Below are 26,919 nucleotides of genomic sequence, written 5' to 3'. Positions count from 1 at the left end.
TGCCTGGGACACAGACAGCCGAGGGTCTGAGGTTGCAGGCCTGGGGAAGGTCCAGGGCGCATGGCCAGTCGGGGCCCCGGGGCCTCTCTGGTGCGCCCTGCCTAGCACCAGGCAGTGAGAGGTGATGTGGACATGGCCTCTGCCTTGAAGCTGTGGGGCTGGGTAGCAAGGCATTTGCTTCCAAGCCTCTTCCCTTAGCTACAAACTGGGAGTCATATGCGCAGCGCTGCCCTCCCAGCTTAAATCACTAAATCCTCAAGTTCTACCGGAGTGGGAGTGTTCTATCGCAGATGCACGGAGGAGTGAATGGACCAGAGCTGAGGTTTTTCTCCCAGCCTCACTTTGTCGTTTTCTGGCCCTGGGCCCCCTCGGGGTTGGTCCCTGCCTGGGGAAGCGCAGATTCTTGAGCACTTTGATTTCCAAAAATGGCCTGATGAGCCCGCTCGGTCCCCTGTGCCCCCAGCCCCTGCCTGGAGCAGCTGTTCTGTGGTCTGTTCACAGCTCTTGGGTTTCTGTGAGTGATAACTGTATTTCTGTCCCAGTGTGAGTTTGCCTGTCGGTATGTAGGGCCTGTGCCAGGCCTCCTCCCCCTTTCCCTCCCCCCATGGGAGCTCGCCTGACGTGCGGACAGTGGCGAGTGGCACGGAGCTGGGGACACGTTTCCAGACCGACCCTGGCCCTGGGCTGTTGGGGCTGTTGCTGCTGCCGCTGCCACTGGCCAGAGTGAGTGATGTCAGGAGGGCCTTGCCGGCAGGTTGGTGCCTCCTCTTCCAAATCAGTGTCAGCCAGGACTACCTTTCCATTTTTTGGAGACTCCAGGGCAGTGGCTCTTAGGTCCGTTGGACACAGGAGAGCCGACCCTGGGAAGTCCCTTGGATTGAGCCCCGGGGGTGTCTCGGAGCTCAGTGTGTCATTGCCTTGGCTGGGTTCTGCCCCACGCCCTAATCCCTGCTCTGAGCTATAACAGGGGCTGGAGGTGCCCAGGCAGCAGCAGCAGCAGCATGAAACGGAGGCGAGAGAGACTGGGAGCCCCATCTCTTCGGATCCAGTAAGGATGAGGGTGTGGGAGTGGGAGGGCTGACGGTGTTAGCCTGGGGCTGTCTGAGATGACATGGCAGCCTTTGGGGTCGGGGGAAGCCATGGAAGTTGCCTTCTGTCTGAGCTGAAACCCTGAGGTGTGGGCACTTACCACCACAGGCTTGTAGTCCTTGCCCACCTTGGCCGTTCCTACCAACATTGGGATTTGGTGTCCCTCCTCCCTCCACTTCTGGCCTCAGCTAGACTAAGGGGAGGCTGGCTGGTTTCTCCCTGCCTACAGCTAGGAGAGAAGTGTGAAATTGGTTCATGAGGCAGTGGAGTGGCCCCCCCCCCAAGATTGGTGGGTTAGCTGGAGGAGCCAGAAGGCAGACTGTATGTGGGTCACTGCCTCCTAAGCTGATGGATTCTTTAAGCAGAGATTACCAGACAGGGAGCTCGTGTGACCTTACTGACAAGAAGTCCCTGGAGCCTTCAGGGAATCCTAGACGCAGGAAAATGAGGGGCTAGAGCTACCAGGTTCTTGTGTTTGTAGCCTGCTCAGGGAACATAGATGTGTCTCCTGTCCCTCTGGGTCCTGCCAAGTGCCTGGGCTTAGCATAAGACTGAAAGTACCTCATGAAACAGAAGCAGAGGCTGGGGTTCAGCCCCCATGCTTCAGGAGGGCTGTCTTTGGTCCCTGTCCGCCCAGGTTTACTGGGTGAGTTAATGATTCTCGGAGTCTTAGGTAATGGCCCAACTTGGGATATAGTTGTGCTGGGACAGCCCCTGCATTCACTATGCCTGCTCTGGCAGAATGGATCTCACTGGCCACATGAAGTGTTTGGGGGCAGATGCCAGTAATAGAGAGGAGAAGAGACCAAAAACCAGCTGGTGGGAGGGAAACGGCATTGGCAGGGGGCCCTCAGGAAACCTCCCCTGCCCACCAGCAGCTCCGGCTCTGGGCCTTTGTCCAGCCAATGGTGGGGGTGCCCTGGGAGTTGCTGGTGGCAAGGGATTCCTGGGTGACTCTGACAGTTAATCCCAAACAAGATTGGGCTTTCTGGATTCGAGGTTTCCTCCAGATGAGGTGGGAGTGTCCATCTCCTCCCCTGGCCCGAGGTGGGGCAGTTTCTCAATGGCTCCTGGGGCCTCCAGAGCCTTGGAAACTCTCTGACCCATGATGGACAGCAGCCGGACCTGGGGGGGTTGGGGGCAGGAGGGAACTGAGTTTGGAAGCGGCTGAAGTTGCTAAGTCTAGTATTTGCTTTGAAAGATAGAGTTGAACTTTAGCCGACTGAATGCTCAGCATTTGAGCCTGTCCCCCATGGATCAGCCAGTTAGATTGTGGTTGTGTTTATACATCTCCTTCCAAGCCGATGCCTGACTTGGGGAGCACTCTGGGCTTCCAGAGCCCCCATCCCCTCTGGGGTCACCCAGAGATCTTGACTTGCCTGGTCCAGAAAGGCCCTCCTGGCTGCCATGTCATGGCATAGTGACATGGGCCCCAAGGCAGTCAGGCGGTCAGGCAGTTAACAAGCATTGATTATGGGTTAGGTAAGCAAGGAAGGGCCAGAACAAGGTCCCTGCCTTCGGGGAGATCACGTTCTAAGGCATGGTGCTGCTCTGGCTCCCCTTCCTGTGGACTCCTGGCTTCAGGGTCCAGAAGCCCCTGCTTGGGCTGGGTTTGGGCCCCTTGGTTTTCTGGGCCTTTTACATAAGGGTCTGGCTCTGAATGGGCCCTGATTGTCCAGAGCTTGTCACTGACCCTGCCTTTTCTGCTGGGATGCCTCGGCAGAATCTCTTCTCTTGGTCGAGGAAACAGTGATGTCCATCCACACTTACCCTCTTCGGCATCGGCGCCTGCCCTGTGCCACCCCCAGCTTCCTCTCAGTGCCGATGGGGCCTTTGCCACAGCTCCTCCGGTCTTTTTCCTGAACCTGCCAGCGCAGAGTGGCCCTGGAAGCTGCCACCCGTTCCTGTGGAGGTAAGGATTTGAGTCACTGCTCAGGATGGCCAAGCAGCTTCCCCCAGCTCCCACAGGCTCTGTACTGGCCCAGGCCAGAGGCCCAGCTGGGAGGGAACCCCTGCCTGGCAAGCTTGGAGACTCGAGGTGGGAGTGGGGAGGGGGAGAGCCCTCTCTCTACTCTAGGCTTATGACCCTGAGAGATAAGGGCATTGCCCAGGGTGGGGCAGGTTCCCTAGCACTGGAGCTCTTGAAGAAACTGATGGATGACCCTTAGTTGGAAATGTTTTCGTGGGGATTCCTGTCCTTGATGAGTTGAACCAGGGGTTGGGGAGCCCTTCCGGCTTACAGTTGCTGTGAGGTGATAGACTGATTTGGGCTCAGTGTCAGGAAGAACTTCCTAATGGTTAGTGCTGTCTCACAGTGGATGGGCTGCATTGGTGGAGAATGGGCTTGGCAAAAAACCTATAGAAGTGCTGATGATCATGAAGTTCTAATAATAGCATTTGTTGTAATAATTTATTATAATAAGTTATAACAACAGCTAGCATCATTGCAGGCCTGAGCTAAGGTGGTGGCTTTGTGAGTGGGAGATGTTTTGGCAGCTGCTTGCTTGGGGAGGGGTGAGCCCCAAGAAGCTATAGCATGTACAGCGGCCTCAGACCTGTCAGTGGGTTAGGAGTGTATCTGCCCCAACCATGTGAAGACTTCTGATTCAGTGGGCAGATGAGAACAATATGTTCCAGTGAGTATAAAGGCGGCTGAATCAGGTGCCATGGAGGGCTCAGACACGGATGACGCCAAGGTCATCCGCTGCATCCTGGGCCGTTGGCAGCCGCCGCTGGAAGAGAGAGTGAGGCTGATGACTTAAATCCACTTCATTAGCAAGTCAAGACGTCATCCCCTGATGTCATTGGTCCTCTTGGAAAATGAAGGACAAGCAACACTAAGGGGTGAGCCAGAGTGAGGAGTCCAGGATGATATGGGAAGATGACGGCGCCCTTAGCAGAAATCTTTGGAGTGGGGGGCAGGGAAAGACGGACTTGTTGATGTAGGATGTCTATGGGACATCCGGTTTGAGATGGCCAGGAGGCAGTTGGAGACAGGGGCTTGGAGGAGTCGGGGATTTACAGATCTGGGAATCCTTTTTTAAAAATTGTTTTATTATTTAATATTTTTTAGTTTTCAACATTGATTTCCACAAGATTTTGAGTTCCAAATTTTCTCCCCATTTCTATCACCCCCCACCCCAAGATGGCATATATTCTGATTGCCCCTTTCCCCACTCTGCCCTCCCTTCTGTCACCCCACTGCCCCCCAACCTCCCTTCCCCTTACTTTCTTGTAGGGCAATATAAATTTCTATACCCCCTTGCTTGTCTATCCTATCGATCTGGGAATCTTCTACATAAAAATAATAGCCTTTTCCCCCAAGGAGCTTAGTCTGGAAGGGGATGCAGGGGCAGAGAGAGGAGACCACCCACAAAATAAAGCTGAATCATGGGGCAGTGGGGGGAGGCAGGGAAGAGGCAGATGGGTGGTAAATGAAGACATATCCGTTCTGTTCCTGCCTTCTGAAATGCAGATGCTTATGGCAGAGGGTACCCACGAGCAGCCGGATTAATCCACAAGAAGGAGAGCCAGTGGGAATACGCTGTTGTGCTTGGAGGCTTGCAGAAGAGTTCCCCCACAGTGACCCTCTGAGGTGGCCCTCATCAGGGCAGCTGTCACCCCAAAGGAAACCCAGAGCTGGCGTCTGCACCAGGCTTGGGGCCGCCAACATATTGGGTGGTGAATTGATCATTAACGTAGGAAATTAGAGGAGCAGGCACACCCAGTTCTTTGGGTACTCACGGGAAAGACCATGATTGGCAATGGGACTTTAATAATTTTGACCGAGTCCAAGTTTTACAGAACAAATCCTTTTATTAAGGGGATTTGTTCTTTGAAGTTTGGATTCAGTCAAAGGGCTGCATTTGAGGAAGTAGAGGGCCACGTGTGGCCTCGAGGCCACAGGTTCCCCACCCTTGCATTAAACACAGAATATTGGGGCAGAAAGCCCCGAGAGGCAGATGGTGGTGTGGGGCCAGGGAATGGTGGGGAGAAGGGAGGCAGGTCTTCTGAGGAAGAGGATGGACAGTGGGAGAGGCCGGTTCTCAGGACCACAGGAAGAAGCTTTGGTACAGCTGTCCGGGGCTCCCAGGCTGAATAATTAGGTGGGGCGGGGGTAGGGCAGGAGAGAAGACAAGGAGAGTGTCTGGGAGCAGGGCAGGGAGCTAGGGAGTGAGGTAAGGAAGAACAGCATTCCAGGTACGGGGGAACAGTCAGAGGCTCATGGGTGAGGACAGTGAGGCAGCCGCTGAACTGGGCCCTGGAGGACAGAGAGGCGGAAAGTACAAGTCAGCAGCCCACTGGTTTGAGTCAGCATTGGAGCCTGGGTGCTCTGATGCCAGGCCCAGCACTGAGTGCAGCACCCTTGTTGCTTGGAGCAGGACAACAGCCTGATAAATCAGCACATCTTAATCAGCAGCGGAAGCGATTCTCAAACAAACAACGGCTAATGGGCTGGCCATAGTACTTTCCAAGGCCTTGGTGCGGCTGGCTACGTGCTGAGCTTTCCTGAGCCTCTGTGCAGATTTTACAATCATGGTGAGAAGGCTATTAACGAATGAAGTAAATGGAATAAAAGTGTCTGTAAAGGAAGGCTGTCTGTGCAGTCTGTGAGTGTAGAGGGAAGAGACAGAGTCCACAGGCCTGTCTGCCTTGGCCTTCCTGCTCTGTGAGGTGCAGGTGAGGCCTGAGGGAATTGTAACTTGGCCCAGGCAGGCCCTCCAAGGAATTTGGTACTAGGATGTAACCCCTGGGGCCTGAGAGAACATGCAGCCTGAAGCCTCAGGACCTGGAGGAGAAGCCATGACCAGCAGGAAAGAGCCCTTATGAGAGATCAGGGGTGATGCGAGGAGGTCCCTACTTCTGGTGGGTGCATTGGCTAGAGAGGTGTGAGATCTGGATGCCAACTTTGGCTTTGCCCTGGGCTGGGTGTGTGGCCTTCTATGGGCACCTCAGAGTGCACTGACTCTAACCTGTCTATGTGATAGATAAGGAGAGGCCCTGCTAGTGAGTGTCAGGTGGGCTCTGTGTCTCTCAGGTGTACAGTGGGATATTTACTGATTGGTCTTTGGCCTTGGAGCCCATTGGTGACCTTGGGTAAGTCTCTTCCACTCTGGGAAACAGAAGGGTTGAATTGCACTGGATGGCCCCCAGCATCACCGCTCCATGTCTTCTCTCTTCATTCTGGTATTTTTTTTTTTTTTTGGGTCATTCTCTGGCAGCAAAGTGTGGGAAATTGAGCTCCTGGAAGGACCTGCTTTGAGGGAAGCTTTGATGCTTCTGTAGGTCTGAGGGGAGTGGCTCCCGACCTGGCCCTTGTCCACCTGGCCACAATGAGCTCCTGTGTCCTCCCACAATCCCTCTGCCGAGGCTCTGCGCAGGACCCCATCCTTCCTGTGGGCTGACATCAGGGGAGTCCTTGGGCAGCCCACGTGTGGGCCGTCATTGTTCCTTCAGGCATGGACTTGGAGTCTGGGAGACCAGAGTATAATCTGACCTCCGACATTTAGCATCTCTGTGATCATGGGCAAGTCACTGTCTGACCCTGAGCCTTGGTGTCCTCATCTGAAAAATGGTGATGCCAGAGAGGGTGGGTGTGAGGCTCCAAGTAGTTCCTATTGTAAAGTGTTTTACAAGCCCTAGATGAAGCCTGCCTCCTCCTCTCATCGTGTGTGCCCGCAATGATCTGTGCACGTGGGGAATGTTGGTAGCCTATTGGAGGAACTCAGAGAGCATTGATTGTTTACTATGGATCAGCTATTGTTTGTGCTAAGTGCTGGGCAGAAGCCCTGCCCTTGAGGAGCATTCTAAGGGAGGAAGACCCAGCATAAAAGAGAGATGGAGGTGGGGGAGGGGTAAGGCTTCTGGAGCCCTTCCTGAAAGAGGGGTCTGAGTAGGTCATGAGCCACCAGTCAGGAGAGTGGGGCCTCAGGGCAGAGCTTGGTCCAAGATGAGAAGGAGGGCACGTGGGGGTATCAAAGTGGGAATGAAGTGAAGCCCAGCTTTATCTCATACTTGGAAGGGCACTTAGAGGCCACCCAGTCCAGCTGGGGACCTGAAGCAGGGGTACCACCAGGGCATCCAACAACTTCGCCTCGGCCTTGAGGCTCCCAAAGAGCGGGAGACCACGTCTTCTAGGGCTGCCGGGGCCACTCTTACTGTTAGGAAATTGTTCCTGATCTCCAGCCTCAGTCTGGCCCCATCCCTCCTGGCTCCTAGCTCTACCCTAGAAGACCCTCCTGATCATCTCTTCTCCAGGTTAAAGGAGCCTGGGTCCTTCAACTGATTGTTCTCTGCTGTGGGCTCAAGGCCCTTCCCCAGCCTGCTTGCTCTCCTCTGGGTGCACCCCTAGAGCCCAGAGCCAGACACAGGGTTCTAGGTGCGATCTGCCTGAGGCAGAAGACAGTCAGCACGACCATCCTCTCTTGTTCCTGGATGCTCTTTTCCTCCTCAGTCCCCATGAGTTTTCTGGACTGCTCTCACCCTGCTGCCATGAGGTGGAGGTCCGCTCGCACCCTCAGATCGTCCTCAGACAAGCTGCTGTCTAGCCGTGCCTCCCCATTTCAGATCCAGGAAGTTAATTTTTTGGACCTCAGTGTCAGATTTGAGATTATGTTCATTTTGGTCCAGGGTTCTGACCTATGCAGCTCCTCTTGGATTGTGACCCTGTCAGGCATCTCTTAGCTCTGCCGGCTTCTTTGCATCCTCTGAACATGGGATAGATAACAAGCAGGCCCACAGTGCCTGGAGGAGAGGAGGAGGAGGAGGAGGAAGAAGAGGAAAGGGGACTTTGTTAAAATCTCCTGATCCTGGATGAGGTTGGTCTAGCATGTCTGCTGCCTCTTTGGAATCATGACCTCCCTTTCTACCTTTCACTAACTGGCCCCATTCAAAATATATCCCAGAAATTTTCTGGGAATCAAATCCAAACTCATTGGCCTAGAGTTGGAAGACTGCTCTTTCCTTTTTAAAAATCCAGGCCATTGACTCCCATCCAGGACTTTGGTAACGAACGTCTCCCATTTTCCACAGCCTTTGCCAGTCATTGGCAGTGGCCACTCAGCAGCATTCCTGCCAGTTCTGCTGTCAGTGCTCTGGGCACCAGAGGACTTGACCTTGTTAAGTCTGAATACTCCCTTACTATAGACCCTTATTCACTGTGGGTGTGTCAGCCCTTCATTAGACGTTTTTGTTCAATTATTTCCAGTCCAGAGATCGTTTTTTTTGGCAAAGAAAATGGAAGCTAACACTTAATGAGAATGAGAATAAACATGGTGCGTGTTTCTGTAGCACTTGAAGACCCGGCTGAGTGTTTGACGTGGGTTGTCTCTCCTCTGGGCCTCCCGCAGCCCTGGCCAGGAGGGGCTGTGTGTGTGCTGGACTGAAGAGATCGCTTCATTCAGCGGGCACTGCTGTGTGCCCATGGCGTGCCCTTTTGTGTGTGATAGGCACTGGGCAGACCAAGAGACAGATGACAAAGAGCCCTGCCCTCAAGGACCTGATGCTTCATGCAAGCCTGTCAACATACATAAATAAATACACAGTAGTTTTGGTGGGCGTAGGGAAAGGGGGAGAAGGCCAACATCTGGGCAAAGCAGCAAAGGCTTCCTTTAGTTGAGCAGGTGGAGCCTTAAGCCTTGAAGAAACCTAAGAATTGTGAGGCCAGGGTGAAGAGGAAGGCAGGTCCCTCCAGGCATGAGTCCTAGGCAAAGGCATAGAGGCAGAAAATGAAATAGGGAGCACGCAGGAAGGGGAGGAAGTATGAGTGTCATTTAAAGCTGGTCTAGGACCAGGTGGTCAGCCCCAGCCAGAGATGGGTAACTCTGGAAGGTGGACTGCGGAAGGAAGAGGCTGGAGGCAAAGAAGCTGGGGAGGTGGCCAGGGGACAGAGGAGGAGGGCACTGGGGGACAGGTTGGAAGAACATTGGGATGAACTGGCTAAGATCAAAAATGTTAAGTTTCACCCTTGGACTCTTGAGACAATGGCTGGATGGCTGCTTACTTGCTACATTGTTGGATTACTGTTGTTTAGGGTGGGGGGGTGGCTGGAGTTGGGTGGGGCTAAATGTTGCTGATTGCTTCTGGTGCTGGCCTCATCACCTCCTGCCTGGACTGGGGCAGTAGCGGCCAGTGCATCTGCCTGCCACAAGGCTTGTCCTGCTCCATCACCCCTTACTCAGTACTCTCCGTTGGCTCCCTAGGGCCTCTAGGCACAGATACAAATGCTGTATTTGGCATTCAAAGCCTTTCACACCCCGGCCCCCTCCTACCTGTCCTGTCTCATCACACCTTTCTCCCTGATGCATGCCCTTGGATCCAGTAACAATGGTTTCCTGGCTCTTCCACCAGCAAGATCTGCTGCCTCTTGGCTTGTGGCATTTTCTTTGGCTGACATTCAGTGATTCTGTATGTCTGTGCCTGGATGCTCCTTTGGGCCAGGCCTATGGGCTGTTTCCCAGATTTCTCATAGATTTCCTTTTTTGGCCTAGATGGTCAGTAATGCCAGAAAACCTCTGCATGGCAGGATAAGTGAATCCATTTACCATTTCATAAGGAACAGTGGGGCAAAAGTTTGGGTTGGGATTTCATCTTGAAAAATTAAATTAAAACCTGTCAACAAGTTTTTTGGTCTTGTAGTTTACTAAATTTAGGTTATTACTGCAGTTGAGCACCACTTCTTAGAAAAAAGAATGTATTGCATAATCAGCATTATTACCATTTTTGGTGAAAGTCTTCCCACCAGATTGCTGCCAGAACACCGCCATAATTTGCATCCCCTGCTTTATTGACCCAGCATGGTGCTGAAGAAGGTTTCTTCCAGTTTTCCCAAGGACCTCCCCTGCATCCTTTCGGTGCTAACATCATTCTTGTGTAAATTGAAGGTGGGCCGCAAGATTAAGAGGGGAGGGATGTTTGAGTGTGGTCAGAGTATTAGTGAATATTTCCATGTTACGATGACTTGCAGTATGGCAAAGACCAGGACAGAGAGAGGGATGAGAGTCCAGATGTCCTCCCTTGGACACATATGAGCAACTCTAAGAATTATGGGACAGCGGCTGATCTGTTTTGACTCAGATGGAGTTTCCTCACTGGGATCTCTCGTAGCACCAGTAATAATGGTCTGGAACAGGGGTGGGAGCTGTTTCTTCTTTGCCTTTCTTTGCATCTCCGTTGCTTAGCACAGTGCCTGGCGCTTAATGAATATGGAGCTTAGTAAATAAATGCGAGTTGACCGAGTAGAGAAGAGTGATCAGGAAGAAGCTGCCTTGTGCTCAGTGTTATCAGACTTGAGGCTCGTTTCTTTTTCAGGACTTCTCTGCCGATGGCTCAGCCCTTGAGCATCTGTCGGGGCACATGGACTGTTTTTCTTTTCTTTTTGGGGGGAGGGGAGATGACATCATCTCTGTGTTGTAGGAAAGGCCATTTTGGCCCTGTGGAACATTGACTGTGCCCAGAATCATCATGAGATCATTGGATTCTTCTGTTTCTTCCATCCTGGCAACCCCTTTGCCTCAGTGCCATTGTTCTTGGCTGCTGTCAGCTGCCTCAGGTCTTAGGCTAGAAATTGAGTCCCTTGTGCTCCTAGTCTGGATATGGCATGAGAGTGCTGTCTAGGGTACCCAGAGGCTCTACTCAAGGGGGAAGAGGGAACTGATGGCACGGGCGATGAGGGCATTGTGGTGTCTCTAGCCACCATTACTTCTTAGTTCTTCCTGTAGCCATCTCAGGATGGCTCATTATATGCGGAACCGCGGCATTCACTCTTGGAACCCGAGAAGCTGCTTCCTCAGGGGATGTCTGGCCCCAAGTGCCCAGAATGGCCAGGTAGAGCACCCAGTAGAACGGAAGCTCCTTGTTTTTGTATCCCTGTTGCCTAATACAGTTCCCTGTTGCTTGAGATCTTCACGTGTCCCAGGGATTTTGTAGAGGTTTAAGCTTTGCCTTCCAACTCTGAGATTCTCTAGGATTCAAAGTCCTTTTCAGCTGTGAGAGAGTCTGTGATGATCAGCTTTTTGGGAAACCCCATTAGCTTGTTAGGGTGTCGTCAGGGACACTCTATGTTGTGTGCTGCAGGGATGGCTTTGTAGGATTTCACAATGACTGGAGTGCTCTGCACAGCAGTGCTGTGGGGCATGTGGACTTTGGATCTAGCTGTTGTTCTCATCAGCCTGGGTTCTTGAATCTCTGCTAATGTAGGATTTATCTTATTCTTGCTTTCTCATCTTAGGGAATTTTGTCCATTTCTTTGCATCAGTCCATCAGAAATCAGCCAGGAAACATTTATTAAACACCTACTATGTGCCAGGCGCTGTGCTAAATGCTGGGGATACAAAAAGAGGCAAAAAACAGTTTTGCATTCAAGGAGCTCACAACCTAATGGGAGAAACAGAAAACAAGCAAACATACATGTACAAACAAGCTATATAGTGGACACATAGGAAATAATTAAGAGTAGAAAAGCATTAGAATTAAGAGAGGTTGGAAAAGGTGGTGCCCAGTGTGCTGGAGGATTTCCTTGGGGTCTTTTCAAGCGACCACCTGTTTGCCTCCATCTCAGGTGCCCAGAAGCTTTTTGACTGTGACATGGAATGCCAGCCCTGGCCCAGCATCAGTCAATGGCTCCTCATGGGGGCCTAAAGCTAAAGACAGGGCTCTGGATGTGGATTGGGAAGTGAGGGCACGGTGGTCTCTCTTGGGCGTGGCAGGTCATGAGGACCAGCACATGCCCTCTGCCACTACATACCTATGTGGGCAGCCTCTGGGAGCACAGAGAGGGGATGGCAGCATGACCGGTGGCTGCTCAAGATGCACTTGGGCTGAAAACTTATTGAGGGGAAAGGATGTGTGCAGGACAGGATGTTTTGCTTTCATCCTGTCAATCAGAAATTTTCATTAGTGAGCACTGCGGCCTGTTGCCAGGACTATGATGCTTGGCCATAAGGGTGGGGTCATACTCGCAGGTTGTACATGTAGAGCTGCTGTGCCACAGATGAGGGACAGACACCCCTCCTTGGGACCACAGTCGTGTCAGTGGCTGCTGCTCTATCCTGCTCTGAACCACCCTGACAGCTTCCAAAGCTAGAAGTTTGGGCTGAGCCTAATTCTGTGAAATTTAATAGGAATAAATGTTAAATCTTACTTTGGGGTTAAAAGAATCAGTGCCACGAACATGAGATAGGGGAGGGGTGGTGTGGCTAGATAGTTATATGTCTGCAGGCGATCTGGGGGTCTTTTTTTAAAATTTAGTTTATTTAATATATTTAGTTTTCAGCATTGATTTTCACAAGAGTTTGAATTACAAAATTTTCTCCCCATTTCTACCCTCCCCCCACTCCAAGATGGCATATATTCTGATTGCCCTGCTCCCCAGTCAGCCCTCCCTTCTGTCACCCCACTCCCCTCCCATCCCCTTTTCCCTTCCTTTCTTGTAGGGCAAGATAAATTTCTACGCCCCACTCCCTATGTATGTTATTTTCTAGTTGCATGCAAAAACTTTTTCTTTGTTGTTTTTGAACATCTGTTTTTAAAACTTTGAGTTCCAAATTCTCTCCCCTCTTCCCTTCCCACCCACCCTCCCTAAGAAGTCAAGCAATTCAACATAGGCCACATGCATATCATTATGTACAACCCTTCTACAATACTCATGTTGTGAAAGACTAACTATATTTTGCTCCTTCCTAACCTATCCCCCTTTATCCAGTTTTCTCCTTTGACCCTGTCCCTTTTTGAAAGTGTTTGCTTTTGATTACCTCCTCCCCCATCTGCCCTTCCTGCTATCATTCCCCCTTTTTTATCTTCTTCCTCCTTTCCTGTGGGGTAAGATAGCCAATTGAGTGTGTATGGTATTCCCTCCTCAGCTCAGATCTGATGAGAGCAAGATTCACTCATTCCCCCTCACCTGCCTTCTCTTCTCTTCCTACAGAACTGCTTTTTCTTGCCACTTTTATGCGAGATAATTTACCCCATTCTATCTCTCCCTTTCTCCCTCTCTCAGTATATTCCTCTCTCATCCCTTAATCTGATTTTATTTCTTTTAGATATCTTCCCTTCATCTTCAACTCACCCTGTGCCTGCTCGCTCGCTCTCTCTCTCTCTCTCTCTCTCTCTCTCTCTACTTATATATATGCATATTCCCTTCAGGTACCCTAATACTGAGGTCTCATGAATCATACACATCATCTTTCCATGTAGGAATGTAAACAAAACAGTTCAACTTTAGTAAGTCCCTTGCGATTTCTTTTTCTTGATTACCTTTTCATGCTTCTCTTGATTCTTGTGTTTGAAAGTCAGATTTTCTATTCAGCTCTGGTCTTTTCACTGAGAAAGCTTCAAAGTCCATATTTGGCCTTGGAGCATGATAGTCAGTTTTGCTGGATAGGTGATTCTTGGTTTTAATCCTAGCTCCATTGACCTCTGGAATATCGTATTCCAAGCCCTTCGATCTCTTAATGTAGAAGCTGCTAGATCTTGGGTTATTCTGATTGTGTTTCCACAATACTCAAATTGTTTCTTTCTGGCTGCTTGCATTATTTTCTCCTTGATCTGGGAGCTCTGGAATTTGGCGACAATATTCCTAGGAGATTTCTTTTTGGGATCTATTTGAGGAGGCGATCGGTGGATTCTTTCAATTTCTATTTTGCCCTGTGACTGTAGAATATCAGGGCAGTTCTCCTTGATAATTTCTTGAAAGATGATATCTAGGCTCTTTTTTTGATCATGGCTTTCAGGTAGTCCAATAATTTTTAAATTATCTCTCCTGGATCTATTTTCCAGGTCAGTGGTTTTTCCAATGAGATATTTCACGTTGTCTTCCACTTTTTCATTCCTTTGGTTCTGTTTTATAATATCTTGATTTCTCATAAAGTCACTAGCTTCCACTCGCTCCAATCTAATTTTCAAGGTGGTATTTTCTTCAGTGGTCTTTTGGACCTCCTTTTCCATCTGGGTAATTCTGGCTTTCAAGGCATTCTTCTCCTCATTGGCTTTTTGGAGCTCTTTTGCCATTTGAGTTAGTCTATTTTTTAAGGTGTTGTTTTCTTCAGTATATTTTTCAGTATTTTTTTGGGTCTCCTTTAGCAAGTCATTGACTTGTTTTTCATGGTTTTCTCGCATCCTTCTCATTTCTCTTCTCAAGTTTTCCTCTACTTCTCTAACTTGCTTTTCCAACTCCTTTTTGAGCTCTTCCATGGCCTGAGACCAGTTCATGTTTTTCTTGGAGGCTTTTGGTGTGGGCTCTTTGACTTTGTTGACTTCTTCTTTCTGTATGTTTTGGTCTTCTTAGTCAGCAAAGATTCCCAAGTCTGAGACTGAATCTGGGTGCGTTTTCGCTGCCTGGCCATGTTCCCATCCAACTTACTTGACCCTTGAGTTTTTCAGTGGGGTATGACTGCTTGTAGAGTAAAGAGTACTATGTTCCAAGCTTGGGGGGATGTGCCAGCTCTGCCATGCCAGCACTCCTCCTTCCCCAAGAACCCCCAACCCGGACTGGACTCAGATCTTCAGCAGGCTCTTCACTCCTGCTCTGATCAGCCACTTAATTCCTCCCGCCAGGTGGGCCTGGGGCTGGAAGGAACTGCAGCTGTAGTTCTGTAGGTCCCCCACCTCCGCTGCCCCTCCCTGGGGCAGTGGTCGAATTGAGAACTCCTTCTACTCCCACAGCTTTTCCCACTAACCTTCTCTGTTGTCTTTGGTGTTTGTGGGTTTAGAAGTCTGGTCACTGCTGCAGCTCACTGATTCAGGGAGCTAGGGCACGCTCCGCCTGGCTCCTGGTCAGGTTGGTCTGCACCGCCCACACTGGGCTCTGCTCCGCTCCCAGCTCCTTGTGGGATAGACCTTACCCAGAGACCATCCAGGCTGTCTTGGGCTAGAGCCCTGCTTCCTTCCGCTATTTTGTGGGTTCTGCAGTTCTTCTCTGTTGTCTTTGGTGTTTGTGGGTTGAGAAGTCTGGCAACTGCCACAGCTCACTGATTCAGGGCACTAGGGCCTGCTCTGCCTGGCTCCTGGTCTGGTTGGTCCACGCGGCCCACTCTGTGCTCTGCTCTGCTCCGCTCCGCTACCAGCTTCGTGCGTGAAAGACCTCACCCAGCAACCATCCAGGTTGTCCTGGGCTGGAGCCCTGTTTCCCTCTGCTATTTTGTGGGTTCTGCAGTTCTAGAATTGGTTCAGAGCAATTTTTTATAGGTTTTTGGAGGGACTTGGCGGGGAGCTCATGCTAGTCCCTGCTTTCTAGCCTCCATCTTGCCTCTGCCCCCCAATCTGGGGTTCTTAATGGACCACAAGTTCAACATGAGTCAACAGTGTGGTCTTGCAACCCCCACAGCTAATGGGGTCTTGGACTCTGTGGAAGGGCCTTCCGTTGTGTGGATAAATCTTCCCTTGGCTGAGCTTCAGTTTCCTGATCTGGAAAGTGAGGGGCTGGCCCTAGATGACCTGTATGTCTTCCAGCTTTAAATAGATGATCCTTTGAGTCCTGCAAGTTCATCTAAGTGATTAAATGTCAAATTAAATAGTGTTCCAAGGAGGCGACCTGGAGTGATGGGCATAATGGGCCTTGGACTGGGAGGCCAGAGCCACCCTTCATTAGATGTTGTTAGCTTTGCAATCCTGAGCAAGCCAGTCAACCTGTGCCTCAGTTTCCTCATATGTAAAACAAGAGCATTGGGCTCCATGGCCTCTAAGGCTTGCTCTGAATCCATGATTCCAGGAACAAGTTGGAGAGAGCCCCTCTGTCCTCTGCCCACATCAGATCTCACGTGGAGGCTCGTGCTCAGCTCCGGGCACCACAGCTTGGCAAGGACACTGAGAAACTGGAGTGTCCAAATCATGGTGGACAAGAGAAGAGGATTGGAGACTGTTGTGCAAAGATCGGGTGTGGGAACTGAGGATGCTCTACCTGGAAGAGGGAAGCCTTCCTGGGGTTATGGCAGCTGTGTTCAAGTATTTGAAGGACTGATGTCCTGCGGACGAGGGAGTAGGTTTGTTCTGCTTGGCCCAAAGGGCAGAGGCAGTGTGGCCTAGTGGATAAAGGAGAGGGTAAGACTGGGGCTTGGTGAGACCTGGGTTCAAATTTTGCCTCTGATTCTTTATTGATCCTGATCCTCAGGCTGATAGTAGCCCTGACCTTAGTGAGCCTGTCTGGTGCGCACAGAAGATGGCGGATGTAAATCTCATTGTAGACTCTAAAGCTTCGTGCTCACGTCTGTTGCTGCTGCTGCATCTGCTTCTGTTGTCAGTGCTCTCCAGGGGCTGTGAAGGATGTGGCCGCGGGGTGGGTCCAGGCTTTAGAAAAGCTGTCCCAAAGGAACGGGAGGCAGCGGGTCCTCTGTCCCTGGAGGTCTGGGCACTCTCTGACCACCTGTTGGAGGGGTTGTCCATGGCATTCTTGGTCACTGCTGAGGTTTCTTCCAGCTCTTTGATTCTGTGGCTACAGCAACACACCTATTTAGAGGAGGAGTCCTGTGGCCAGGTAAGGGTGAGGTCCCTGCATCCCCCTAGGCTGGCGAGCATGCCTGTTAACAGGTCCAGCATGGCTCTCTGTGGGAGACAGGAGGCAGTTACTGTGTCAGATCACCAGCCTCAGGCTGGGCCTCCTGCTGACCCTGCTGCTGTGATGAGTGAGGATCACTCAGATGCGTGACTCCTGCTGCTCTTGTCCCCTTCCACCCCCGCAGTCTGGGCTTTCTCTTTCTCTGTGTGTTTTGGCAGCAGCACACACTGACTGCAAACCAGCTTCTGGGCTGGGAGGGGGTTGTTGGTGACTCATCCTTGAGGGCAGCACTCAGAATGGAGCCTGACATGCCCTAAGACCCTACAGAGCTTCCTGACTCATCATGGGATTTCCTTTCCTCCCAATGTCATCCTCATGTTTAAATGATCCCATTCTTAAGTTCTGGAAAACAGTTCTCTATCTCAGCCACATTGTGACAGACACACATTTGGATCTCAGCATCCCTCGCAAATGGTCTACTTGAGTGAAAAAAGAAGTTTGACATTCTGTCCCAGCAGGACTTCCTGCCATTCCATCTCTCTGTGCCTCCTGCCTCTCACCCTATCCTTAATTCAGCCCCTCTGCCCTCCATCCTCCCAGGCCACCTCCCAGATCCGGCTTCACTTTCCTCCCTGACCGTTAACCAGTTCAGTATTACACTGCCTTCTGCCCTCCTGTTCCTTGTCCCCTTGGCCTGTTGCCACTTATCCCTGGCCAAACCCCAGTCCTGGATTATCCCCAGTGTCTGCCTTCTCTGCACCTACTCATATGTTGCCAGATGGAGCTGAGCTGACTGCAGCCACTGGCTCTCCACTGGGCCCTCACTGCAGCAAGAGCATCCTTCTGTCCCTCCCTAATGGATTCTGCCACATTGCCCGCACTGTTATTCCAGGCCTTTTCTTCTCCCTTCAAGCCTTCCACTGCCTGGCGTCCTCCCACTCTCTCAGCCAAGGAGCTCTCCTCACACTTCACTGAGGAAATAGAGGTCATTTGCCAGGAGTTCCTCCACATCTCAAAACCTCTTGACACCATCTTCCCTTCTTTCCTCCTTTACTGGAGTCTCTGAGAGGTGGCTCTTTCCCTTACCAAGGCCATCTTTTCCAGCAGAATTTCCCTCCTCTCAATGCCCCCTCCCCTTTGACCTCCCCCCTCTTCTGGCTCCTCCCTCCTGCCTTCAAACGTCCCTGTCATGCTTACAAGCCTTAACTAGACCAAGCTGTCAGCCAACATTCCTCCTGCCTTTTTCAGCCAAACTTCTAGAAAAAATTGTTGGTGCTTGTTGGTTCTGCCCCTTCTCTCCTTCTATTCTGGCCCCAATACACTCGGCTTCCAACCTCCTCACACAGACGAGTTAACATCATTCCATAACTGCCAAATCTCATGACTTGCTGTGTATCCAGGCCCATGGAGTAACGATGACCACCTTCCCCTCTTGGGACTCCGTCTCTCTTCTGGGTCTTCAAGACCTTGCTCTTTCTTGATTCTCCTCCTTCCTTTCTGGCCACTACTCAGTATCTTTACTAGCCGTGGGCCTGTTCTCTCCTCTCTCTCCATGACCCCTTTGGCCCCCATGAATTTAATAATCATCTCTGTGTTGATGACTGCCGGATCTGTGTGTCCAGCCCCCTGCCTTCCTCCTGACTTTTCCAGCATTTCAGATTGGATGCCCTAGAGATGGCTCAAATTCCAACCGTCCAACCTAGAACTCATCTTCCAAAGTGGCCAAAGTGATTCTTCCTTAGCTGTCACTTCTCCCTTTGGCCCCATCATCTGCCAGTGCCTGCCGGTTTCCTTTAAACTGCTCTCCTTCCTTAGTGACCCAGTCAGGATTCCCCCTAGGCGGCCGTCATTTTCCATTTCCATGAGTTAGCGCCGCCTGTCTTCGCATTTCTGGCTGCTCTTGCTCCTCCCCTGGCTCTTCCTGGATACTTGGTTCCCACACCGCCTCCTGTCACTTCCTCCGGAGGCCTTCCCTGATTCCCAGCCCCCGCTTTGTCTCTGCTTTGCTTTGTGAGTGCCCTGCCCCTCCCCCTTCCCCGCAGTAGAATGGAAGCTCCTTTTTTGGCTTTGTTTCTTCTGTACCTTACGCTGTGCCAGACTTATAGTAGATGCTTAGTAAATGCTCGTTGATCGAATGAATGTGCCAGGATCATAAAAGAAGCCCTGAAAGGCACGGCAGAGAGAGAACTTTGTCTGCTAACCCTCTGATTATTAATAATCCATCAAGGGATAAAGTGAGGAGCCATTGCCAGAGGCTTCCTTGTGCTTGTGGAGGATGGTCCATGCATCCTCCAGTGAGAGAGGGAATCCCCGGGGATGGTAAATTAATGAGGTTCATTATAGGACATACTAGGATGGGAAAAATTGTTTGTTTTAATGCGGTAGTACATTAATCAGTTCACAGGAATATAAATATACTTTCAAATAAGACAATTATTCGTATAAAAGTGCCAAATGGTTGAAAAGCTGTCCCCTCCCTCTAATCTTTTGTTCCTCACCTTTCCAACATCAGCAGAGGATTGTGCTTTTGTGGGTGTTATTGGCCGACTGTATTGGGCCCAGGACGCAGCAGAGCTGCCGAAATAAGTCCACAGTGGCTCTCTGAGGAGTTTGCCCTAACCATCCTCAGAGGTTGAAAAATCCCTATTGTCCGGACTCTGACAGGCAGTTGGGTGGACAGCCAGTCATGGGGCTGGTCCGTCAGAAAAGGGATACCGTGGGTGAACTAGGAGCAGCAGGAGGAGGACGTGCTAAGAGTGCATTTGGGAAATGGTGCCGGGGTTTAATGACCTAAACTGCTTCTAAACCGATCTTAAGCCACGCCACTGTTCTTGGGTGCTACGTGGCTGCCATGTCCAAAGGTCTCCGATTGTGGTGGACCCACCTGGCAGTGAGGAGTGGGATGGCGGGTGTCAGCGAGCTGCAGCAGGCAGCCAGCAGAGACGCAAATAGAAGATGGCCTTGAACCTACCCCCCCCCAGCGGCCGCAAGTGCGTGCCAGGCACGTCCTGGGCACTTACTGGGTCTTGGATGAGAAGGTGAAGATGGGCTGCAGTGGGCTCTGGTGGAGAGGTTGCCGTAATCCAGAGCCATCAAGGTGCTCAGGTTTGATGGCACGGGCTTCTCTGGCAGGGCTGGAGGAGGCTGCCAGGCACGTAGCACACGCTCAGCCCAGTCCATCACTCGGGGACAGTGGTATTCTCTGGCCCTCTTGAAGGGTTTCATCATCCTTGTCTCGCTGCTCTAACATTGGGTACCAGTGAGAGCCCAGAAGCAGCCTCCCTGTTGTCTGAGCAAGACCGGCAGCTCTCTCTTTCCACTGGGCACGCGTGGCCAGAGGCCACCCTCGTGGTCAGGGACACACTTAAAGGTGTGCAGAGCTCTCTGTGCACGTGACCTCTTCTGAAGCACAGAGGTTATGTGACTTGTCTGTCACAGGAAGAGGTGGGGCTTGAGCCTGGTCCTCCTTCCCTGCCTCCAGTGTGAATCCTGAGGATCTGTGAGATCCCCAAGCCCCCAGCTGTGTTGGTGCCAATGCCAGTGGTGACGGGACCCTTCCAGTGCCCTGTAACGCTTGGTCCAGCCCTGGCTGTTTGTCCTCCTTGTTGCCTGGCCGGCGAGCCAGCTACCAGCCGCCTTTCCTGTGATGAAGACCCTCACGGCTCTTTCCTTCTTACCTTTGCATGCCAGCTACCCCTCATTCTGCAGAAGATGAAATTGAGGCCCGGAGCTGCCCCTGTGATGTAGGCTTGCACGGATTAGCATGTGTGGGGCTGCAGTCTAGACACAAGCTGGCTGAGCCCAGACCCAGGGCTCCCTACTTTGGACCTCAGCAGACACTAGGCTGGGGCATTTGGACTTCATCCTGTTGGCAGAGGGGACCCATTGAATGCTTCTGAGGAAGAGTGGCCTGATCTAAGCTGTGCATTGATAAAATGGGTCTGACCCTGACAATCTGAGGATGCTCTCCATCAGTGTGTTCTGAGACCCCTTGACAGCAGGGGCAGATGGAAGGGAAGAGGAGGAGGTAGCTGGTGGGAGGACCAAGTCAGATGCCCTGGGCCTTAGCCAAATCGAGTGGAAGGAGCAAAGAGGAAACCTGTGTGGGTGATGGGGATCAAGGGACACTGCCTGACACGTGAGCAGAGGAAGATGTGGAGGAGGGCAGGCACTTTGGGTCTTAATGGATCTGTGGCCCCGGCCCCAGGTACAGAGACACAGGGGAGACCAGCCCTGCCTTTAAGGAGCTTCCATTTGGTTGGGGGAATAATATACATAAATGGACATAAGGTAAAAACAGGTCATTTTTATAAGGGAGGCCCAAGCAGCTGGGGCAGGGGTGGAGGTGGGAGGCAGTCGGGGAAGACTTCCTGGAAAAGGCAGGGCATGACAGATCTAAAACTAGAAAGGGTGGCTGGCTCCTGGCTCCAGAGCTAGGAAGGAGCTCAGAGGCCGAGTGCTGCCCTTGTTGCTTGTGGGACATGCGGGTGAGAGCTTGTCTCCTGGCTGGGCGTGGTGGGGGCAGGGAGGAGGGCTGGCAGTCACTGGAGATAGGCCAGAGATGCAGGGTTGGGACCAGTGCCAGAGGAACAAGGGTGCGCACGTAGGAAAGATGAACTGAGGGCACCACCAGGGCATGGCCACATGGAGGTGGCAAAGAGGAGAGCATCCAGTGAAAGCAAACAGTGGGGACAGAGGTCAGGGGAAGCAGGAGCGCTGAGTCACATGGAAAGTGGAGGAGGAGAGCCCATCAGAGGATTAGTGCCCAGGGTCAAGGAAGAGAAAGGCCTAGAATGGCCTTGGATCTGGTGATGGGGGAGCCCTGCCCCAGGGAGCTGACTCTTCTGTAAGTTTGATCAGGAGTTGAGAGGAAGGGTGCGGTGAGAGAGACTGAGAAGGCAGCTGGGGCCAGAGGAGCCCAGCTTCTGTTCTGCGTAGAACCAGTGGAGAGGGAGGGAGAGGATCAGGCTTCACCAAAGGAGATTGAGGGCTAGGTGGCCTGGCAATGTAAATGAGGGCTGAGTGCCTAGGCCTGCTGCTCTCTGGGCCAAGCCAGACTGCGTCTCCTCTCTGGGGTTTGGAAGGAGGGGTAGTTGCCCTGGGCATCATGGGTGAGGAGTCCTAGAGTGCCTGGTGGTCAGGTCAGAGCTTGTCTTGACTCCATGGATTGAGAGGTTTTGCCTCCTGCATCTCTCTGTTGCCATGTGTCTTCCATGATTCTCAGGAGGTAGGGATCCTAAAGGAGACACATTTGGGCATTCCTATGGGAACTGGGCAAGACCAGAGGAAATGCCCACAGCATTGTGTGTGGTGCATTGGCAAGAAGTTTGGCCTTGAGTCTTTCTGGGGGACAGTGGCCCCCATGTGCATGTGTGGACCACTGCCATGGGCACACACATGCTCCTCGGCTCTTCCAAGATATGTAGTGACACATGAGAGGATGTGTGTGTGCCACACACCATGAAGTGACGAATGCCCTTTTCCAGTGAAATCCTGCCCCCGGCGGGCAGGGGCTCCTGGCTGCCCTTGTCCCTGTCAGGTTACTTCGTAACTGGTCAGATGAAAGGAGCTGACCTTTCCTTACTGATCCCCTTGCAGTTTCAGTGCCAGTGAAACAGGAGAACAGGAAAGCATTGGCAGAGGTCAGGGCTTAGCCTGGGAGCCAGGAGCACAGAGTTGGAGGGAGCAGGACACCCAGGGCTAGTCCTATCTGGTGAGGCCTGGGATCTTTCAGGGCCAGCCTATTTCTTGGGGGGAGGGGTCAACCAGTGCCCCTGCTGGATGACTGGTGAGTTCTTCCCCCTCCAAACCAGGTCACACTTGGGGGGGGTGGTTTGGCCTTCATCCTCTGGATCTCCCTGGAACATTATTAGATGCTGTCGACCCTCTCCTGGATGTTCTTTCTTCTCTGGGTTTTGGGGGCCTCTTTGCTGACTTATAATTCACATCATGCCCTACCCCCCACCCCAGCTGTGAGTGTTCCTGGACCTTCCTCTGTTTGTACATTTTCTCACCTGGTGACCTTGTCAGCTCCTTGTCGGGGTGGGGGGGAGGATAGGTGGGAGGGACTTAATATCTTCTCCCTGCTCATCTGTCCATCTAACCCTAGTCCCTCCACTGCGTTTTAGCCTGTGCCACCCATTGCCTCTTGGACATTTCAAACTGCATGTCCTAGAGACGTTTTCAACTGAACACATCCAGAACTAAACTCATTTATCCTTCCCTGCCTCTAACCCTCCCTTCTCCCCAGCACTCCTATTTCTGTCAAAGCCTCTGCCTTCTGTCTTTCCACCCATCCTTGCCCTCATTGCCATCTATCAAACACCACCTATGGGCAGGCAGCCCAAGAGCCCTGGGAAGACCACTGGCCCTACTCCTGGTCTGGCCCCCCAGCTACCCCACCCCTCCCCCTGGGGAAGCGACCTTTGTAGAGAGGGGACCTTCCTCAAGTCTTTGGCCCTGTCACGTGGCCCAGCCTCAGAAACCGATAGGGTTGGGTTAATGGGAGCAGCAGCATCGGAGATGTGTTCCCATCTGCTCTGCCTGAGTATCCTGAGCTTTTCTGTCTGACTCATAGCTGAAGCCTTCTCTACTTTGCCTCCCTCTGCCAGACCTTGAGCTCCTTGAGGGCATGGCACTTTGCACATAGCAAGTATGTAAGACATGCCTTTTCATTCATCCAATCAATCATTCCTAATAACTGGGGAAATATCCCAAGCTGGGTATGGAAGCACATGAAGCCAGAGTGGGCCAGATGGTTGGTGGGAAAGGGTCAAGGTCACATCTGTTTGTCTTCTATCAGCAAATCTGTCTTTGACAGATGTTCGGAATACTTAGCTGGGCCTGGAAATGTGGTCCTCATGGTGACGGTGATTTGAGAGATGGCACTGGTGTTGGGGAAGGGGAAGGAGACCCCCATTGGGACATCCAAGGGCAAGGTTGCAGCTTCCTCCTGAAGATGCACAGTGCAGAAGATGGCCCAGGACACCAGGGTTCAAGCCCCATCCTAGCCACTCACCACCTCTCCTATACCCAGGTCCTTGCTCTGTAAAATGAGGATACCAGTACTTGGACTGTTCATTTCCCATTGCTAAGTGAGTGCTGAAGCATGATCAAACTGACCTAGACAACCTGAGGCAGAAGCCAGTGGGCCTGGAACCAGAGGAGAGTGAGGGGGGCAGACCTGAGGCAGACAGAGCCTTCTGGGGGTCAAGCAAGAGAGAAGGCTACGAAGTCAACATTTATTAAGCGCCTCCTGTGTACCAGCCCCCTGCTAAGCATTGGGGATACAAAGAAAAGCCGAAAACATTCCCTACTCTTAGGAGCTCCTAGTCTAATGAAGGAGACAGGCAAACAGCTCTGTGCCAGCAAGATACATGCAGGATAAATGAGAAATATTGAGCAGCATGAAGGTGCTAGACTGAGGAGGATCAGGAAAAGCTTGGGGAGAGATGAGGAGCCAGCCCTGACTACAGTGTCCCTGGAGGGAAGTGTTTTCGTATTTGATCCTGGGGGCATCAGAGATGAGTGTGCTGGGCCCCTGCCCCAGCATCTTCTCTCTGCTGCTCTTTGTTATCCTTTCTGGGCTTGTCTGCCATCTCTGTTGGTCTTCAGCCATTTAACTTCTTCAGAGCCAGCTGCTCTTCTCTGCTTTGCTGGGGGGTGGGGCGGGGAGGGGTGGGAGTGGGGGAGTGAGAATTCTTTGACTTCTGTGCATTTAAGGCAGCCGGGTGGTCCAGTGGAGAGTGCTGGGCCTGGAGTAAGGACTACCTGAGCCTCAGACCCTGGATAAGTCACTTAACCTCTGTTTGCCTCAGTTTCCTGAACTGTAAAATGGGGGTGACAGTAGCCTCCCAGGATTGTTGTGAGGAGCAGCTGAGGCAATATTTGTATAGAGCTTAGCACAGTGCCTGGCTGGCACACAGTCGGCACTTAATAAATGCTTATTCCCCTTCCCCTTCTCCTTTCCCTTCCTTTTAAGGGCTGTGAGTTACTAAACCCAGCTTGGCAGGCAGCATAATGCCTCAAGCTAAGATGGAATCTATTCTGAGAACTGACTGCTTTAGGGTAACTCATAGTTCAGGATGCCACATGATTCATTGTTAGGTAGGGGAATCCCCTTTAATTCCTGTTCTATCCCTGATTGGAAGCCTGTGTCCCTAAAGTTTGTTTCAGGGAGCTTGGGGGAGCTGGCTCAGCCCTGCCCCAGAGACCCTTGCACCCTGATTCTGTTGCCAGGGATGCCTTAGATGACTCACCACCCACCTCCATCTCTACTGTTCTTGTGCTGCTGACCAGAACTGTAGGAAATCAATGAATCTATGCCGCCTGCATCTCCTCAAGATAGCTAATCTCACTGGGCTCTCACTGTAGCAAGGCAACCCTCCTGCGCCTCCCCAGTACATTTACTCTGCCACTGTCTATAACAGCTGTTCCAAGCCTTCTCATCTCTCAAGGCTCCTGTGATGCCCTCTCCCCCGACCCTCCTGGGACCTTACCTTATTCTTGAACAAAAAAAACTAAGACCATTTGCTGAAACCCTTCCCCTTCTCCCTTTTTCCTCATCCTGTATCATTCATCTTCCTCCTTTGTTCCCTCTTTCACTCTTGTCTCTGGTGAAGAGAGAACTCTTTTCTTTCCAAGGCCATCCCCTCCCATGCTCCCATCCCCTCCTACCCTTCTTTAACAGATTGCCCCCTCGGTCATTCTCTCTCTCCCTCCAGACTCTCCCCATCTGCTGCTTCTTTAAAAAGTCAAACCACCTTCCTTGATCCTGTCATCCCAGCCAGCTCTGGTCCCATATCATTCATCTCCTCCTGGTTAAACTCCTTGAGGAGTTCTACAGGGACCTCCACTTCCTACAGTCATAGGGCAGGGGCTTCATCCTTCCCCCAACCTCTTTCATCTCCATCCTTCTTGACCTTTCGGAGGCCTCACACACTGGGGATAGCAGTCCCCTTCTGGATGCTCCCTTCCCTGCCAGGCCACTCCTTCTATCCTGTGCAGATTCTTGGCTCCTTGGCCTTGGGTGTTCCCCCAGGCTCTGGCCTGGCCCTTCCCTTCTTGGCTCCCATGGTGCTCCTGAGGGCTAGTCCTTCCTGCATCACCAACTGCCTGTTGGACATCTTGAACCAGATGTACCAGAGATACCGCAGATGCAACCTGGCTAAAGCACAATGTACAGTTTCTCTCTGCCGTCTCCTGGTTCCTCAGGCTTTCAGCCTTGACTCCTCACCACACTCCCCCTCACATACCAGATCAGCTGCTCAGGCCTGTTGTTTCTTCCTTCCCAGTATCTCTCCTGTCCCTACACTTCTCCCTGTTTATGAGTTGGTAGCTCCTCTCAGCGGGACTATTGAAATAGCTTTTGCAGGGGCCTCCCCTGTCCCCTTGCCCATCAGTCCTCCATGCTGCCACCAAAGTTGACTTTCCTGAAGAATAGCACAGGCCATCTCTGCCCAGTAAACCCCAGTGGAGTGGCTCCCTGGCACCTCCACACCAGACAGAAAGTCTGCCCCTCCCCTGCCAGTCTCCAGGCACTTTGGGGGCCAGTCTACACAGCGCCCTGGCCATTCGAATTCTGGGAAGCCTCCCACCCTAAGTGTCTCTGACTCCTGGGCCTCCCAGCTGCTAGTGCCCTCCTCTTTGAGATTACCTTCCCTCTCCCCAGTCCTTCCTGCTTGTACCTCGTTATTTATGGGTCACCTTTCTTTGTCTCTTCAGTTTTTATAGAGCGAGTACTGCGTGTGCTATTTTGACTGACAGAGGGTGCTTAGCATGAAGTCTGGCCCATGGTCTCTTAGTGCTTTTCCTTGATTGGTTCATCTGTGTAGTTTTCTTTGGGTTTCCCTTCTTTGTCTATTCTCCAGTAACCTTCCTGAGGGCAGGGGCTGAGCCCCCCCCCCCCCCCCCCCCGCCCCAACTCTTGTCTTCGGCAGTGTTTGAACAGCGAAGGCACTCCAGGTTGGGTTCTAGCTGGGAAGAGAGGGGCCAACAGGGGGTTCTTGGGCTGGGCTGAAGGTGGGGTCATTGGAGATCCTGGGGATTGGGAGGTGCTGCCTTCCTCCTAGATATTCTCCCCCAGTTCCCCTGCACTAACCCCAGGCCCTAGCCTCTGGGGTCTAAGCATGCTAATGTGTTGGGGGTGGGGCAGACTGTGATTCCCGGAGCCCAAGGCTGGGGAATGGCCCCTTGGGCTGGAGGTGGGGGGGCGGAGGGAGGTGGGCAGGAGTGGGAGGGCCCTCTGGCTCATCCCAGTGCTCGCCCCGCCCCTGTCCAGTGTGGGAGCGATGAGGTCAGGCCAACAGAAGCGGCTGTAGCCCTGGCAGCTGCTGCCTGAGTGC

At 52.1% G+C, this 26,919-nt stretch overlaps 1 protein-coding gene across 5 annotated transcripts in view; it reads left to right on the top strand.

Moving 5' to 3' along the window:
- The first annotated feature begins 638 nt into the window (after positions 1–638).
- MAST2 (microtubule associated serine/threonine kinase 2) overlaps positions 639–26,919 on the top strand; it is a 75,973-nt gene continuing 49,692 nt past the window's right edge. For all 5 annotated transcript variants that reach the window (XM_036753835.1, XM_036753837.1, XM_036753836.1 and 2 more), the window contains exons 1-2: positions 639–1,048; positions 2,813–3,001. In XM_036753835.1, the coding sequence (XP_036609730.1) occupies positions 1,002–1,048; positions 2,813–3,001 (236 nt within the window). In that variant the 5' untranslated portion in view covers positions 639–1,001. The remainder of the gene's footprint in view (positions 1,049–2,812; positions 3,002–26,919) is intronic.

Source organism: Trichosurus vulpecula, chromosome 4 (assembly GCF_011100635.1).
Source record: "Trichosurus vulpecula isolate mTriVul1 chromosome 4, mTriVul1.pri, whole genome shotgun sequence".
In the NCBI taxonomy this organism is placed as follows: Eukaryota; Metazoa; Chordata; class Mammalia; order Diprotodontia; family Phalangeridae; genus Trichosurus; species Trichosurus vulpecula.
This window is presented reverse-complemented; position numbering and strand designations above follow the sequence as displayed.